Source organism: Amphiprion ocellaris, chromosome 2 (genome assembly GCF_022539595.1).
Source record: "Amphiprion ocellaris isolate individual 3 ecotype Okinawa chromosome 2, ASM2253959v1, whole genome shotgun sequence".
Classification (NCBI taxonomy): domain Eukaryota; kingdom Metazoa; phylum Chordata; class Actinopteri; family Pomacentridae; genus Amphiprion; species Amphiprion ocellaris.
Window position 1 is genome coordinate 17,329,737 of NC_072767.1, and position 17,803 is coordinate 17,347,539.

At 38.6% G+C, this 17,803-nt stretch overlaps 1 protein-coding gene across 4 annotated transcripts in view; it reads left to right on the plus strand.

The window, feature by feature from the left end:
* Window positions 1–17,803, plus strand: part of atp11b (ATPase phospholipid transporting 11B (putative)) — a 58,301-nt gene that overhangs the window by 22,199 nt on the left and 18,299 nt on the right. For 2 of the 4 annotated variants that reach the window (XR_004846494.2, XM_035943167.2), the window contains exons 10-30: window positions 110–191; window positions 277–427; window positions 1,609–1,806; window positions 2,049–2,207; window positions 2,585–2,772; window positions 4,353–4,421; window positions 4,780–4,853; window positions 5,128–5,231; window positions 6,064–6,245; window positions 8,744–8,947; window positions 10,147–10,300; window positions 10,434–10,536; window positions 10,640–10,785; window positions 11,033–11,092; window positions 11,587–11,714; window positions 11,996–12,134; window positions 12,571–12,594; window positions 13,759–13,824; window positions 14,496–14,599; window positions 15,579–15,744; window positions 16,934–17,019. Coding sequence is in view for 3 of the 4 variants with exons in the window: in XM_035943167.2 (XP_035799060.1) it covers window positions 110–191; window positions 277–427; window positions 1,609–1,806; window positions 2,049–2,207; window positions 2,585–2,772; window positions 4,353–4,421; window positions 4,780–4,853; window positions 5,128–5,231; window positions 6,064–6,245; window positions 8,744–8,947; window positions 10,147–10,300; window positions 10,434–10,536; window positions 10,640–10,785; window positions 11,033–11,092; window positions 11,587–11,714; window positions 11,996–12,134; window positions 12,571–12,594; window positions 13,759–13,824; window positions 14,496–14,599; window positions 15,579–15,744; window positions 16,934–17,019 (2,587 nt within the window). In the remaining variant the exon portion in view is untranslated. The remainder of the gene's footprint in view (window positions 1–109; window positions 192–276; window positions 428–1,608; window positions 1,807–2,048; window positions 2,208–2,584; window positions 2,773–4,352; window positions 4,422–4,779; window positions 4,854–5,127; window positions 5,232–6,063; window positions 6,246–8,743; window positions 8,948–10,146; window positions 10,301–10,433; window positions 10,537–10,639; window positions 10,786–11,032; window positions 11,093–11,586; window positions 11,715–11,995; window positions 12,135–12,570; window positions 12,595–13,758; window positions 13,825–14,495; window positions 14,600–15,578; window positions 15,745–16,933; window positions 17,020–17,803) is intronic. The other 2 variants (XM_035943165.2, XM_023298867.3) reach the window with 2 other exon arrangements.

Below are 17,803 nucleotides of genomic sequence, written 5' to 3' on the forward strand. Positions count from 1 at the left end.
ATTATTTGAGTTTTTTTGTGTTTTCATGACTTTAGGCACGAATCGATTAGCGGTATAATCGATGAGCCACCAGCCTCTTGTAAAATGAAATTTTACTGTGCTGTTGCAGGTGTGGCAGTTTACACAGGGATGGAATCAAAGATGGCTCTCAACTACAAGTGCAAATCCCAGAAACGCTCTGCAGTAGAGAAGTGAGCAGTTTCTGTTGTCTCTCATATGGCTGTTATAGAATGTGCTTAATGCAGCTGTTAACTTAAAAATATTCCCTTACTTCAGGTCAATGAATACCTTCCTCATCATCTACCTGGGCATCCTGCTTTTTGAGGCCGTCCTCAGCACCATCCTGAAGTATGCCTGGCAGGCAGAGGAGAAATGGGACGAGCCTTTCTACAACCAAAAGACTGAACAGGAGAGAAACAGCAGTCCGGTCAGTCTGCTTTGCACCAAGTAACAGAGGAATGCATTGTCATTGATTTGTGTTTGTAAGTAGTGCAGACCATCAGCTCCAGAGATAAGATCAGGTGACATTTTTGTCGACATTCTTTCTCCCTTTCTTTACATATGTAATCTGTGTTGTTTTTCACTTCAGTCTCTTCACCAACTAATAATAGGCTTGCTCTCTCTCAGATTTAACAATTAATATAATGAAGATACAAAGATGAGGCCCTGCTTGACTCCATGCCTATGAATGCATACAGACCTAGAGGGGTGCTGGTTAGGGCAGTTTTAGCTTCTTTAGCTTTTGTGATAAGGCATAAGAGTTGAAGTGGCTGTCACCGGGCCAGTCTGCTGGCACATAAGCCTACCTTCCAACATTAATCAGTCAGAGAGAACTGCAGCCTCTATGTATTGAGACAAAGAGAGAAAACAAATCACATTTGTGCTCTTGTTTTCCTGCTTCCTGGAGACAAAGCGGAAGAGCAGCAAACAAATTAACAGCCATGTTTTCAGATTTAGTATAACAGGATCTCCAGAAACCTGCTGGACCATTGACTGCATGTCTCCACATTACAGTTATCTCTTTTCTTCAGGGAACCAACTGGTCTTTTAAAAGTCTTTTTTTTCCTCAAGTATAAAGCCTGAAGATTACAAAGATTTTAACTCCAAATAACTTGATTGCTCAAATAGTCTTTGTGTTCGCACATTGGACCAATGTTAAAATGGTTGTTTTGCAGCTATTTACTGAGAGCTTTTTCCAGGTCAAACATGTCATAAACATGGTTCCTTTAAAGCTGATACTGACGCTGATCCTCTGTCTTCCAGTCTGCAATCATTCTTCACTCTCCTTGCCTGTCACATAAAGTAATTAACTCCTTAATGGAAATGAATTGGCCTGCCTGCTTTGATTTAGAAGGATAAGTGCTGAAATTCGAATATACTGTGTGTGGCTAAGATGTATATAAGGCTTTTTTTTGACAGGGGGTCTTCTCTTGTCCTTTAATTACTTTTTTTCTTTTAATTATTTGTTCACTCACTTTACATTTTGTACCTTAAATGTATTAAAGTAAGCTTGACTTCATATCATTTAGAGATTTTTTTTACTGCATTGTTCTCTTCTCTTTCCCAATTTGATTTTAAAAAATTGTCATTTCTCTCTTTCTCCCTCAGATCTTAAAGTTCATCTCAGACTTCTTGGCATTTCTGGTCCTCTATAACTTCATCATCCCCATCTCGCTCTATGTTACTGTGGAGATGCAGAAGTTCCTGGGCTCCTTTTTCATTGGCTGGGATTTGGACCTTTACCACGAGGAAAGCGATCAGAAAGCTCAGGTCAACACCTCGGACCTCAATGAGGAGTTGGGACAGGTATGGAAGAGGAGTAAAGATGGATTTATATTGTTCACTCACATGTGTGTACACAAAGCTAATATCTATCTAATTTGTGTTTTCGTATTAGTATGTAGTATATTAGTACGGAATGTACTGTATACACAAAAAGACTTATCCAGTCAGATGTTGTATATTGTGTCCAATATGTATTTTGCATTACTTTTGCTATGAATGTGAGACATGAGGATATTTTAATATTTTGTGTTTATGTTTCCTAGGTGGAGTATGTGTTTACCGATAAGACGGGTACGCTAACAGAAAATGAAATGCAATTCCGTGAGTGTTCAATCAATGGAACCAAGTACCGTGAAGTTAATGGCAAACTGGTACCAGAGGGAATGACAGACGATTCACCAGATGGTTCCACACCTCACCTGGTAACTCACATATATGTTCCATTCACTGTCTTTTGGCAGACACATACAGTAGCTATGAACAAATTAACTTAGAGGCGTGTTTTTACCTCAGCCTATTGATCTGAACAGCTGTAGATAATGGGATAATGTAACAATGCGACTTAGAACTGAAATGTTGAAATTATCACAATGATTACACAATGAAAATTGGGATTGTACAACACATTAATCTGCACAAAATGTTAAAACTCATATACAGTATGTGTATTATAACCTCTACACCTTCACCTCTGAATTATGCATGACGTCTGTTCACAATGACACGCAGTACTTCTCTGTCTAGAATAAGAACTGATGTTTATTCTCCTCTCCTCCTTCCCTGTTGTCTCTCCGTCCAGATTGGTGAGGAATTGTTATTTCTCAAGGCAGTGTCATTGTGTCACACAGTTCAGATCAGTTACGACCAGCCAGACTGTCTGGTTGGGGGAGGAGACCCATTCTCCCATGCCAACGGTTTCTCTTCCAATCACATGGAGTACTATGCCTCTTCACCAGATGAGAAAGCTTTGGTAGAGGCAGCAAAGAGGTAAGGCAACATAAGAGCTTCCTGAAGACATGTCCGCTCTTCTGTAAGCCTCAAATAGGCTAAAATCTGAATGCAGCCTAGAAATACAGTAGTTGATGAAAGCTGAAGTTAAGAAAAATCAAGAATTAATTATGACCTGCGTTTTGGCGTTTATAGTGACGTTTAACCCAAAAGGGCTTATGGTTTAACCAGATCATATGGGTGTTTGTTAGAACACAGGAAACCTGGGGAAATTGGTGGCCCCCAGTAATTCAGGAACATAACTTGTGAAAGATATTAACCAAGTTAAAGACAATGTCCATATTTTTAAGTGGGCTTTGTAGGCGTAAGAGAAGAGCTTGGACTTTACTTTAGCATAAACATCATATCTGTACCATTTCTTGGCCATTGCACATGTATAAATCCTCGCTTTTCACATGACGTTAAATTCCATCTGCTGTACAGCCTTGACTGATTGTATCAGCAGCAAAGGGACATTGAAATATTTGTGGAGATTGGACTGCGGGATACTTGTTCCTTTTTAGTACGACAGAAATACAGCACAGGCAGCAATTCAGTCTCAAGAGAGTGGTTTAGAAACCCTCAAGCGGACCTGTGCTGAAAATGGCTTGAAAAAGGGATAAAACAGTTATAGAATGGGAACTGATTCTTCTCTGTTTGATACAGAAGAGCTCAAGAAGCCAGGACTTCAAAAACCAGTTCTACAAGAGCATCGGCATGTGTGGCATAGCAACTCTCTAAGACATATAGATGTATTTTTACACAGTTTATAGGATGAGACAGTACAGTTTATATCGATATAGTTTGATGTTGTATTACATTACCCGTTTCTCGTGTAAATCCTTGCCAGTGTTTGCATCTATCCTCTCTCACACTTTCTGTACAACCCTGTCCTCACGCTCCCTCTGGCCTCCAACTCAGTGCTACTTAATCACGAGTTCTCCTAAAACCCGCAGGGAGACACCACTAGTCTAACAATAAATAAGAGCTGAAAGATTAAATGTGTATGTTAACTTAATGTTGCAATTGAAGGTGTGACAACAGCCGACAGACTGTTAATTTTTGGAAACTGTCATTGAGTGAGAGTGAGAAAGAAGGTCAGTCGTTGTTTTTAACAACGTAATGAAATATGTACAATTATCTGACTTACTGAAAATGAATCCTGACTGAGAAACTGATCACCAGACTACTGCTTATATACATCATGATGTTCAAGAATATCTCAGATTTGTTTCATTTGTGCTGTGGTTCAATGTTTAATCTCTTTACAGCAAGATGGTCCAAGAGTATATAGGTGTAGGGCAAGTTTTCTGTTTGTCCTCCTGCCTTTCTTGAGAATGTCTGGGCTTTTCCCCAAATTATAAACACATGCCATTAACCACAGACAGCAGGCCTCCATGACTCTAATGAGGAGCAATAACTGGATTAGCGAATGAATGATTGAATGTATTAAGGGGAGTGCTGTAGCTAAAAGTCAAACCTACTCAACTTTAAATTGGATTGTCACCCAGTGTTTAAAGGTCAACATCTTCACTCTCCTAATAATTCTACCTTTGAGTGCTGTCTTTTTATTCCCTCAGGATTGGAGTGGCCTTCACTTGCAGCAGCGGAGATACCATGGAAATCAAAACATTTGGCAAGTCAGAGAAGTATGTCACCTTTTGCATTTTCTAAAGCACTAATACTCTAAGCTATTGTACACTGATTTTCAGCAGACTATTAAAATCACATAAAGAACGATGGATGTGATCACCAGTCAGTTGAGGCTTAATATTTCCATAGCTAATGTGAAATGAATTGGTAAAATGATGACTTGTTTTATCTATATTTTGATCTCGATGCAACACTTTGGAGTGATTCATGCTATCATAGTTTGCATTTAATGTTAAGACAGAAAGTGGAATCCACTTGTCCAAAACCAGTCGTGACAATATGTGTGTCCAGTCATTTCAGCCCCACAAAGTGAAGTTAACACACTGTTTTTTTTCTTTGTCTTTGGTCTCTCAGGTATAAACTACTCCATGTGTTAGAGTTTGATGCTGATCGCAGGAGGATGAGCGTCATTCTACAGACTCCCTCGGGTAACACCACTTTCTTCAACTGCAAAACATTGCCTTCAGCCACTAACATCAAAGCATAGGACAAACTGACAATACAGTCGAAGAGGAGATGATTAAAGACAAATCATAAAAACAACATTAATATGAAATCAGTGCCATCAACAATATTAAAAATAGTTTGAAAGACTTTTAATATTGTTAATAAATTTATAAGCAGATATAATATGTATTATTATTTTTTTTTTTTTTAAATATTTATATTTCACTCCACCTTCTTTCTGTTTTGATTTTCAAGGAGGCAAAGTGCTTTTCACCAAGGGTGCAGAGTCAGCCATCTTGCCTTTCACTACTAGTGGTGAGATTGAAAAGACAAGACTGCACGTTGACGAGTTTGCCTTGGTGAGGATTATTTATTTATTTTATAAAACAAAATTGTTCTGCAGCAATTTTTACTGTTACTGTCATAATACACATTCGATCACTGCACAGTAGCAGATGAAATTCTATATATAGTAGCTGTGTATATTATAGTGCGTTACACAGTTTGAGTTAATGTAATTATCATTGTTCATCTTTTCCCCATGTGAAGAAGGGCTGATGAGCAGACATTGCCTGTCCTTTGAGACTCATTTAATAACTTAATGTACCACACTGCCACTTCAGAGAAAAAATGCTCTCCAACATAAAACGAAAGCTTTTAAATATTTTATTTTTGATTCATACAGTATGTTCACAGTTGTGTCTGTGTATGTAGGCCTGACAGTGTTACTGTGATTACTTTTAGCTTTGTCACACTCCGTTCCCATTAGACTATAAATTCATCATAAAACGCACACATACACAGACACACACATATACACACACACATACACAGACACACACATATACACACACATCCAGCCCCCACATCTTGCCATCAGACATTAGTACCCAGGAGTCGGGGCTCTGGACTGGGTTGATTTGTGGTCATCTGCCCCTCAGGCTGGTTCTGTGATTTAAAGCTAAGCTTTGATAATTTGTTGTTCAGTTTTTTTCTCTCTTTGCTTTTGTTCTTTTCCTTTTTCCTTGCTCCCATTTAACCTTTCTCTTTGCACAAATGTGTTCTCTTGTTTATTCCTCCATCATTTTATATACCGCTTTCCTCTCTTGCTTCTCATTTTTCTTAAATTCTCTTTTCTTTCTTCTGTTTTTTGGTTTTTTTTGTGCACCCATCCTCCTCATGCCATTGTAGAAAGGTTTGCGGACTCTGGTGGTAGCGTGTCGACACTTCAGTCCAGAAGAGTACATTGATGTGGACAGGCGCCTGAACGCCGCCCGCACCGCGCTGCAGCAGAGGGAGGAGAGACTGCAGGAAGCCTTCAGCTACATCGAGAGAGACCTGCAGCTTCTGGGAGCAACAGGGGTAGAAGACAAGTATGAAAGCTCTGAATCTAAACTGGAATATATTGATGCTGTATATCTTAGAAACAGTTCACATCACATTTATCAACTCATTCCTAATGTCTATGTCTGTGGCTTATTAACCTCTTGATGCCTATGGTCGTGAATTTGCATCATACCACTTTCATTCAGACTGCAGTCGAGATAGAGTATCCATTTCCCCAATGCCGGTTTGTGCATATTCAGTACGTACCTCGGAACCTTTTGCAAGCACTGGTTTCTCATCGGAGTGGGACTTAAATTATTATATATCTGTTATTATTATTATATATCTGGTCTGTGTGTAATAGACACATTAACAATCTCCACTTATTTTAGCATCAGCTGGAAAGCAAAAACACCTTTTTTTTTTTTGTTTTAATTGTAAAAAAAATTCAGCCGTCAAGGGGTTAATATTTCACACCCAGAAGACATTTCTTGATCAAAGAAAGAGTTGCACAATTTTGTGCTGGATCTACTTACCTCCTTTGCTTGCTATTAATAAAGTTAGGTATGTGCAAACTAAAGTTAATTGATTTGTACATTTAGAGGAAGCTTATTTTGAATCAAGAGTTCTGGATTTGTAAATATGCGCTGGAGTGTAGTTTGGTTATTGGCATTAATGTTAGGACTAATGAATAGTATAGATAATTGACAAACATCTTACAGCCTACTGCTCACTTCCAGTGCTAATCGACATGCTGAGTTATGTAACGTATGTCTTTTATCATGTGTTGCCACTGGCAGTGAGTAAATAACATGTAGTTATTGTTTGAAAAGAAACATATGTTTTATTTCTGCATGGATAGCTTTAACAACAATCTGTGTCATGTAATAAGAGATTGGACAGTAACACATGAATGTTGTAGTGCTGCCTGTGAATTTTTAGCTACACTGGCTAGTGGTTTTCCTGTTTGTTTAGGTGATCTGACAGTTAGTCCACCATGTTGATCCAGATCTAAATATCTGATCAGCTATTGGATAGTCACGATCTCCTGTCTTTACTGCTAGAACCACCAGCAGGTTTTTGTTTTTTAGTGAAAATTTTTGACAGTTATTGAATGAATTCCCATAAAGTTTGGTACTCATAGTCAAGGTTTCCAGAGGATAAATCTTAGTGACTTTGGTCTTTTTTAGCTTGACATTTTTTTTTAATCTAGCATGATCCTTCAAACATTCAAAACAAAATTTCCCTCAGCCTCATTTGTTGTTTGTATACACTGATATTTTGCAAAAGTCCATGTGTTAAATTAAAATGGATAAGAAAGGAAAGCCATTAACCTGTTTCTTAGGAAGTACGTTAATGTCATTGTGGTCATATAAGCATTTAGATTAAAGTACTGTCTTTTGTAGAGCCAGTGCCATTGAGCTAGTAATGTAAAATTGTCTGTTACTTGAAAATGCAGTACTGCTACATCAAACACTCAATAAAAATAGGAGTTGTTAGTTATGATTGTCTACTTTTCGTTGCTCCACCTCCAGTGAAGATTGTACAATGTTAGCTGTGTGAGTCAAACATAATTTACAATAGAAAAAAATATTTTTTATAGAAAAAAATGAGTTTTATAATATGGTAGAAAACACATCCCCAAAAACAGACAAACACAGTGGGAGGGAGCATCTTCAATGAACAATGTATAGTCAGTAGGGAGATGGAGACGTCACCCCACTGAGCCACTCTGAAAATGAATGTTGATATGTGTTTGCATCCCTTCACCATCTGCTCCTCACATAAGCCTCTCTCTTCTCCCGCTTTGTTTCTCTCTCTGCTCTTTCTCTCATTTCTCTCCGAAGCTCTGTTTCTGTTTCTGAAATGATTTCCTCCCCAGGCGCACATGGTCACGATCAAAGGATCTTCTCTATTATGGAAGACATGACTAACATTTCCCTCTGTTTTCAGTCTGTTATGAAGAATGTAATGCTGATAGGCATGGTAATATTAGATCATATCAGCCGTCTGTTAATCTTCCTGTAGGAATCTTAACTGCGCTTAGAGATATTGTATTCTCCAAAAAATCTGTGCTGCCTAATTTTAGAGGCATTTTCACCCTCTCCTTTTCATCAGGCATGAATAACATGTAGGCAAATATGAATAACAGGAGCCTTTAGTTTCATGTCATGCTGTTGAAGAAGTCTGTTTAGATTACCTATTAGTCTAACTGCATGCAGAGTTTTTTTGTTTGCTTTAAAACTGGTCTGTCCATGCTCTGGCATTACTTGGGAGGTAAAAAATAATTTAAGAAAATGTAGAGTTACTGCTAATCCCTGGAGGTATTAAATTATGAACACTACAATTCACTAGTAAGCTTGGCGAATGGTTTTACTACATCAAGACCAGGACAGTTAAACAATAGATTTAAAGGCCAGCCAGCTATGTCGCCTTACCCACAACTAATCTATAAATACTCAGGAATCACTGGACATTTTGAATATACTATTCTGTGTTACATGACTACATGGTCTATATTCTGTCTCTCTCTTGTGTGCCTCAGACTTCAAGACAAAGTCCAAGAGACCATCGAGGCTTTGCGGCTGGCAGGAATTAAAGTATGGGTGTTGACAGGGGACAAACATGAGACAGCAGTCAGTGTCAGCCTGTCCTGTGGCCACTTCCACAGAACCATGAACATCTTGGAGCTCCTGCAGCAGCGTTCTGATAATGAGTGTGCCGAGCAGCTCCGCAGACTGGCCAGAAGGTGAGGGCAATTTGTGTAATTCTGCTTTTAAAATGCATTTATTGTCTGATGGCATTAGTGTTATTGTCATGAAAATGTGCATTACCATGTGAATCCTTAAGGGTACACCATTAGTAAGGCAGAAGGTTACAGGACTGTGTGTCAAAAAAAAGTCTAGTAACATGTTTACAGTTGCTTCAGTGAAGGCAATAATGACAAAAAAAAAAAAAAAATCACAGAATGATGTTTGTGTGATTTTCTGAAGAATCATATTCCACATTTGGTAACATTCATTCTTCCATAATGTTCAGTCTTTAAACTTATGAATCACAAAACCTGCCAGCTGGTGAGAAACTCATGCTAAATTGTAGCAAAAGAAAAAATTATGTAGTTTATCATAGAAAGAAAGTGTAACAACAGACAGGAAGAATATTTGGATTTGCAATTGCAGAAAAAAAGATAAGCCCTCAGTCACTCAGATGTGACAGTCATGTAACCAAAACTCCCAGTCTTTTTGGCAGAACACTGAGAATTAAGTCTGGAAACTTGTTAGAGAGACTGAGAGGAGAATAATAATATACACCTAAGCAATTAAAAAAGGAAGCATGGTCCAAAATGGCATACAACAAAGAAAGTTGTTAAAGATACATTTAGCAAGGTGAACTGTTTTTGTGATAAATGCAGAGTTTGTAGAGACAGAATGTAAGTAGTAAAATATCTAAAGTATAAAAGAGCCAATGCTTTTCTTCCAGTTTTGTCAACCTGTGGACACTGTTGAAGGTGCTGAGGATGTTGATTCTAGACGTTTTCAGTACTTTGTAATATGAATAATCATAAATACTCAACTTTAGTTTTTTTCTCTTATTTCTGGCATTAAATCTGTCATACAAACCGAAAGACATTTCAGATTTCTCTCTACTTCTAGCCATCCTGGTGCTGGTCCCACAGAGGTGCAGGACTTTTCTGTTTATGTATATTGCAGTGAAAAAGATGTCCACAGGAGCAAAAAAAATGTCCCAAAACTGCTTTGGGTTTAGAAGGTATAATGCAGGGTTACTGAATAAGTAGAATGACTTTGTTCCAAATATTAATAAAGAAAAAAAAGTCATTGTGCTGGTGAAAGGACTAATCGTAAGTTTGAAAAATGGCATTACACACCAGTAGTATTTCCTTCCTTTCCTCTCCTCACATTGTGTTCTTTTTGGACTCTTTGTTTCCAGGATAAAGGAAGACCATGTCATACAGCATGGGTTGGTTGTAGATGGGGCCAGCCTGTCTTTAGCATTGAGGGAACACGAGAAGCTCTTTATGGAAGTGTGTAAAAACTGTTCAGCTGTGCTCTGCTGCCGCATGGCCCCACTTCAGAAAGCTAAGGTACTGACCCACCGCTGTACACACCGCCAACCAGAAATGGAATAGTGTGAATATTTCAGCAACAACATTCGTTGCCACTCATGATGTGTTCATGTGATGGATCCAGATGTCATTGTTCCTTTGTTCCTTCTAGGTGGTGCGTCTTTTAAAGACCTCTCCAGAAAAACCCATCACCTTAGCTATTGGGGATGGAGCTAATGATGTCAGCATGATACAGGAAGCCCACGTAGGCATAGGTAAACACATACATGCACTGACAATGTGGTGTCAAACTCCATGGTTTTTGTCAAGTCATTTGCTTCATCTCATGTTCGTTGGTGTGTATGCATGTATCTCCAGGTATCATGGGGAAGGAGGGTCGCCAGGCCGTGAGAAACAGTGACTATGCAATTGCCAGGTTTAAGTTCCTGGCTAAACTACTGCTGGTCCACGGTCACTTCTACTACATTCGAATAGCTACGCTTGTACAGTACTTTTTTTACAAGGTAACGCCTGGCTGCTGTTACAAATACATACATTCCTTACAATTTTTGGTCTACGATAGCTGGGTTCATTTTGGTAAAATATTTTAGGGTATTGAAATTTCGCTTCCATACCAACCCCCATGCACATCAGGAAAGGGTTATATTCCAAATTATAGACACAGGTTTTTACACCAGCTGTTATGAGGAATCAGTGTCTCCTTTCCGTGCCGTATTTTAATGTTTCTTTCCTTCACTCTGTCTTTTCTAGAATGTGTGTTTTATCACACCCCAGTTTTTATACCAGTTCTTCTGTTTGTTTTCACAACAAGTAAGTCTCTTTATCTCTCTGTTCCTCTCACTTTTTCATATGTCATTGTTGTTTTGTTTCTGGTTTTGATCTTGCACAGTCCTTTTGCTCATCTTGTTGTGTAATATTAAATAGCCAAGAGGTCTTCTTTGTAAAGCTTGTTCTTGCATGTTTCAAGAACAAGCAAGAACTTTGCTTATAGTCAATTGAGCTGTACCATTCACATTTTTTAATTTGCATTTAACATATTTATGCAGCATAATTCGGGAACTTGAAATCATTTATTTTTGTAAACAGCATGGAGGATATTGGTCCTTAGAAATTATTTGTAGTACATGAGACTACATACAGTGTTGACTTATAGTGGGAGGCTATGCCACATTATAATCTGTAACATGTCTAGAACATCTCATATGACGTTTTTCTCTTGTGTATCTTATTCAGCCTTTTTTTGTGGATAGCAGTTTTAGCTAATAGGCTGGTGTTAAGTGAAATCCTGTCTCTGTCCAAACTAGACTCTGTATGACAGTGTTTATCTGACACTGTACAACATCTGCTTCACCTCGCTGCCCATCCTGGTGTACAGTCTGTTTGAACAGCTGGTCCATCCCCATATACTGCAGAACAAACCTGGCCTGTACAGGTGAGGCTCTGTCTAACGACCGTATATTAATTGCTGCATATTATCTTTCACTGTTTGCTGAAAACAGTTATTTTAATTTATTTTAAAAAGAGATGCAACTTTGTTTTATGCTGTATCACAATCTACAGACTTAACAATTTTACTTGGAGATAAATTAATCTATGTAACATTTTAAGTAAGCTGTTGCCCTCTGAGTGCTCCTTGTTCCTTAATTCCTTGACATTTTTTTCTCTGAATCACAAAATTATACTCTGTGAACTTACTTTGTTTGTATTCTACAGGGATATCAGCAAGAACTCTATGTTGTCTTTCCGGACATTCTTGTACTGGACTCTGTTGGGCTTCTGTCATGCCTTTGTCTTCTTCTTTGGATCGTACATACTGATGGGAGAAGACACTACTCTTATGGGCAATGGACAGGTGGGTGATGGAGTATGATGTTGTTACTTGATAGTAAAATCCAGAGAACCGTCTGGCCGAGAGGATTTTCCAAAAACAAATAAAGAAAATGTTACTTCAGGCCGCGAATGGACGGTAATAAAGAAATGCAGGGCAGTCATTTGTGAATGTGTTATCGCTATTGATGGGGTTGGTTACCTGCTGGTATTTCTGTAGCCACTTGTTTACTTGATCTTGCTCTTTTCCTATCTGTCTCTTTGTCATTCTTTTTGTTTAACACTTTAACAAATCTTCTCTTTCCGCCTCTTTTCCTCCCTGCTGCATATCTTTCTCTCTGTCTCAAGTTTGGTATTTCAGAAAACACTCACTTTTATTGCTCTCTCTTGGTTGTCTGTGTCTTCCATCTTTTGTTGATTACGCCTTTCTCCTTCTGCCTTCACGCTGTGCATGTCTTCAGATCTTGCGAGCTAACAGGCAGCTGGTAAGAGTCTGCTCTACAGTTGAATGCATGTCTCCTTGGGGGGTTAATGAGAGGACTGTCAGGAAGATGCCTCAGCACGTTTTTTTGATAATGAAGTTTCGATAATGATGCTCTTGAATGGGATGAATTTTAATACCTATGCTTTGCCATAAGACTATTTACAAATCGGCTCATTTTGGATACCGTCTTGTACTCTGCTGAATCAACAAAGTCAGATTGTTTTGTTTACGAATGTTATTTTTTGACAAACTCAGAAAATGAGTAGAGTGATCGATGCTATAACTAAGGTCATGTCTCATTGGACCTTGAAGATGCCAGTACGTTGAAATCAATTGTGATTTCTTCATTATTGCTTGAAGTCAGTTGTCAATGTAGCTCACAGTTGCATTGATTTTGCTCAAATACAGTATTAATGGAAAAAGTTAAATCACTCTGATTATAATTTCCTCCCTCTCAGACATACATACAGCCCACAGAAGTCCACACATACCTAGATTCATCATCACATGAAAGTGTCACAAAAGCTTCAAATATATGATCATTTTTGTACAGTTTCACACTGTAGACTCATAGGCCTAAATACTACCTCAAATTTAGTTGACTAGCTATAGCAACAAGATTAAGTTTACACTTTGATTATGACAAATCTGGACAACATACACAGTGGATCAAAAGTGCAGTGATTGTTAAGAGACCAAAAATGACATAACATTTTTCAAGAAAGGTGGCCCATACGGAAGAGTTTGTAGGGATTTTGGTAAAAACTGATAATTGTGATTTAAACAAGCAGCAACTTAAAATATTCCTTTTCTGGGTCCACAACTGTTGTGTACTTCCTTGCGAGTCTTGAGATATGTCTTACTCCACGCGTTATTAGCCTTCAATGTTCAGACTCCAGCAGGGTCTTGAATTGGCTGGCATCAAAACTGTACCTCCCACAGCTCTCACTCTATAAGTGGAGCTACTGATGGCAGTCACACACAAGGCCTTATTATAGGTACCATGACACCATGCAACTTGTTGAATAAGACTGCTGCTTTGTACAAAATGTTTCTTCATCACATATACATATAAATTAAAACATAGATCAGCTCACCCAGTCCCAGATGGTGAAGTCTTACTTAAGAATGACTGCTATTAACTGCAGTATGTTTGTGTTTATAGATGTTCGGGAACTGGACATTTGGAACGCTGGTCTTTACTGTTATGGTCATCACCGTCACATTAAAGGTAAATGACATTTAATATGATACTCTCACAGTGAAGTAGTGTAGTCTTTCTGAGATTAGCCAACAGTAGTTTTAGGGACATTTGAACATGTAGTAGAGTAGAAATACCAAGTTACCATATGCCATCTGCTGAGGACAAAACAAAAATCCAAGTTATTCAGTTAGCATAAATGAGTGGCTGATGAAGGAAACTGAGCACCTAACAAGCTGCAGACCCCGATAATACACCTGGGAGTGAGACAAAGTGACCAAATTAAATATAAAGAGGTGTTTTAATATCTGCCGTGCATCTTGATAAGAACAAGTTGGATGCGTAGTTAGTTGTTTCCTAACATGTATTTTTTGAGTCTTTTTCTCCCTAGTTGTTAATAATAGCTGAATGCAACTCTCAGATCATGGTTACTGTGTTCATTAGCCAGAAGTTGAATGATGTGTTTAGGTCCATGGGGACACATTTGTACTGCCAGGGTCCCAGTATGAAATAAAATATCTCATGAACAGGATGATGTCAGTGGTCATTAACTGCAGGAGACTATTTGTCACAGGTTGGGATCAAGGTCTTTTATTTACAGTACAGAGTACTGTCCCTGTCCCTGTATCAGTGTTTTACGCCTAGCTCTGTTTCCTCCCCCTCCTGTATGTGTGTCTGTGTGTCAACATATGTAATGACAGCTTGCATTGGAGACTCAGTTTTGGACGTGGATGAACCATTTCGTGACGTGGGGCTCGATTGCCTTCTATTTCATCTTCTCACTCTTCTATGGAGGCATTATCTGGTACAAACAACTTCTTACAATTTTTTAAATATTTTTTGCTTATTGTAAAAAAAACATGTTGCATCTGAACTCAGGGAAAATGATTTGCCATAGCTTCATATGTCCCTGTGCTCAGACTATACATCTAACCATGTTTGAAAAACATACTGTGCAATGGCCATACAACACTATTTCAGAAGGACTAAATCCTTGGAACGCTCTCTCTGAATGAAACAACAATTAAAGCATTAAATCATAATTACAGATGGCAAGCCATAATTGCACATTGAGAACCATATGTGCATTATCCAGGTTGTATTGTAGTTTGCAGTGGTTTTGAACTGGGATGCATTTTGCATTTACAAACACGAGAGGAAAAACAGATACATTTCAGTGCAATGCCACCACAGACTCCAACCTCAGTGATAAACTTAAAGACAAGTTTGTTTACTGAAATGTCTATATTTACCACCTCAACTTTACTTTAAAATAATCAACAGTATTTTATGCCTTTCCTAAAATTGCTGTTTAAAGACATTCACTTACAATAATGCAAATGTATTGTATCATTCTTTGTTGCCAGCATAGTTTTGAGGGTCTGAATGGAACAACCAACGTTGTCACGAGACACGAATATCACCGAGGCTTTGTTAGAATCCCGTCTGCATGTCTGGTTGCATGTTGGATTGATCAGATCAATCTTAACCACTTTGTCCAGTCCAGTGAACCGAGACTTGTAGGAGCCATCCTAATGATACCAGGCCATAATTGATATTTGTAGTCTGACATCTGCACCGGTCGTTAAACTTTTGTGTCAGGGAAAAATAAAATATTTTAAAGAGCACGATTTCTATTGCCGGAGAGACCTAAATTTACGAAGAAAAGGGCAAAGTGAGCCAAGACTGGCTTGTTTTAACCAATAATGAGATGCATAAAGCTAGATATCTTCTCCCTTTCTTCTGCAGTATATAACCATTGTGTCCTTTCCACTCTCCACCAGGCCATTCCTGCACACCCAGGACATGTACTTCGTCTTCGTGCAGCTGCTCTCCAGTGGTTCAGCTTGGTTCGCCATTATCATCATCGTCATAACCTGCCTCTTTCCTGATGTGGTGAAGAAGGTCTTCTACAGACATCTGCAGCCCACCAGCACACAGAAGAGTCAGGTAACGAGGGGAGGAGGTGTAGAAGCACAAAGAACAAGAGCAAAGTGTGATGGTTTAATGGGAAATTGTTTACAGGTTGTTGTCTGGAAACCTCTGTTAATAAGTTCCATCCAGTTGTCTGCAGTAGATAAGGATTTCTCCTTTGGTTGTGAACAGTTGAAGTTTTCAGATTAAATATGCTCTTTCCCAAAGGTTTTCCTGCCTTTTACAAACTCTGCAACCTGCTGGCCTGACTCCAAGGCGCAGCATAATTCTCTTGGTCACAACAGTTGTTTTATTTGAACACTTTTTCTGTACTTTTTCTCTGAGTCTACTCTGCTGTAGCTACTTCGGGAACTGCAGATGATTTGTTTTTGCTCTTAATCACAGTTTAGTTTTGGTAATCTTTGGTAATTAAAGTCATATCTGTAAATTTATAATTTTTTTCCTGTGAAGTCTGCAGGCCCAGGCTCAAACCTAAACCTAATTAAAGGTGTTGAAATTGCACAGGAAAGACCAAATACATTCCAGTAGTTAAACTGTCGTCTGTGCACACTGTTAGATTTTATGTGTATTCCTACTTGTGCCACAAAAATGGAAATTACATCTGCTGCAATGTGAGAAGGGCCTGGAGGGAGAAAATAAACTAAAATGTTAAGGAAACTCAGAAGCTTTACAGAGAGAAAATGTTCTGAATGTCACGTTGTTTAAATAGCTCATTATTTCCAGCTTCTGTGGTCACAAGTAACCCACTTCTTAACAGGACAGTCATGGTGTTCGTACACACCACATGACTTGGCTCTGGTCACAGACATACCCATATAGACAGACACTGTGTGCCTGGCCACCTCTCAGACCCACACTGTTACTGTATTGATTTGTACAGCTGGAGATTGTTTATGACTTAGTTTCTACCCTCCTCCTTTGACAATTCTCTGCTTATTTCTCAGAAAAAAATTACCTGCCTTTTCCAATCCTATGTGGTGTTTGTGTTTGTGCTCTAACCTCTGTTCTGTTTTGTCTTCCTCTGTGTGTGTGTGTGTGTGTGTGTGTGTGTGTGTGTGTGTGTGTGTGTGTGTGTGTGTGTGTGTGTGTGTGTGTGTGTGTGTGTGTGTATATATAAATTGTGTGTGTGAGAGCCCTGTTTCTAACCTCTCTGTGTGTCTGTGTATTCTTTACCTGATCCTTTGTCTGTACTCTCCTGGTGTAGATGTATTCCAACCGTGTGGCGATAGGTGATGACTTCATCGCTCTGCAGCCTTTGTCCAGAGCCAAGAGCCAGCTGGGCAAAATTAGGTAGAGGATCTGAGACTGATTCAGGCCTGGGCTTAAAATAGATCGAAAACTCAATTCAGATGAAACAAATATTTCAGGAGTGCTTCTTTCAAATGCAATGCTTCCATACAGCAGACTCGTACATTTACTTGAATAGTCAGCATCAGTACTCACTTGTTGTATTTCCTGCGTTGATGCTGCAGTTTATTTAAATATTATTTCACTCCTGTTCACTTTACAGTACGAATGATTTATGAATATCTTAGAGTCTTGTCTTACATGAAGATGTAAAAATTTTAAAATTATTTTTATGATCAATGGAGGTTTATGTCATTTTATTCAGAACTGTACATGACTGCAAATTTCAATCCAACTGTATACTATGTCTGGTAAAAAATATATATATATTTGCTTTGCAAAGTTTTTATCAGATACTGTAATCGTCAAAATGTCCGAACAAGTCTGAAACGAAAATATCTAATCACAGATTATTGACAAAATTGGGGTTAAGGTCTCATTTACAAGATACTGTGAACAGCCTCTAAAAGTAGAAACATTGCTTTACTGAATAAGCGCTCCTGGTTATAGTCGTTCGTACGATACAGAAAAACGTTCTCCCAGGTCTGGACTTCATGTAGCCCTCCTGAGGCCTTTTTCTAACGCTGGCAGTACCTCAACTGTAGGGTTGTGTGCTGCTGGTTTTGGAGCAGGGCCTTTTGTTTCATGTCTGTGACTGCATGCCCTGGACAAGCCAATCAGCATTCTCTGTGATTGGGATGAGGGAAGTTTAAACCTGTTTTGGGGG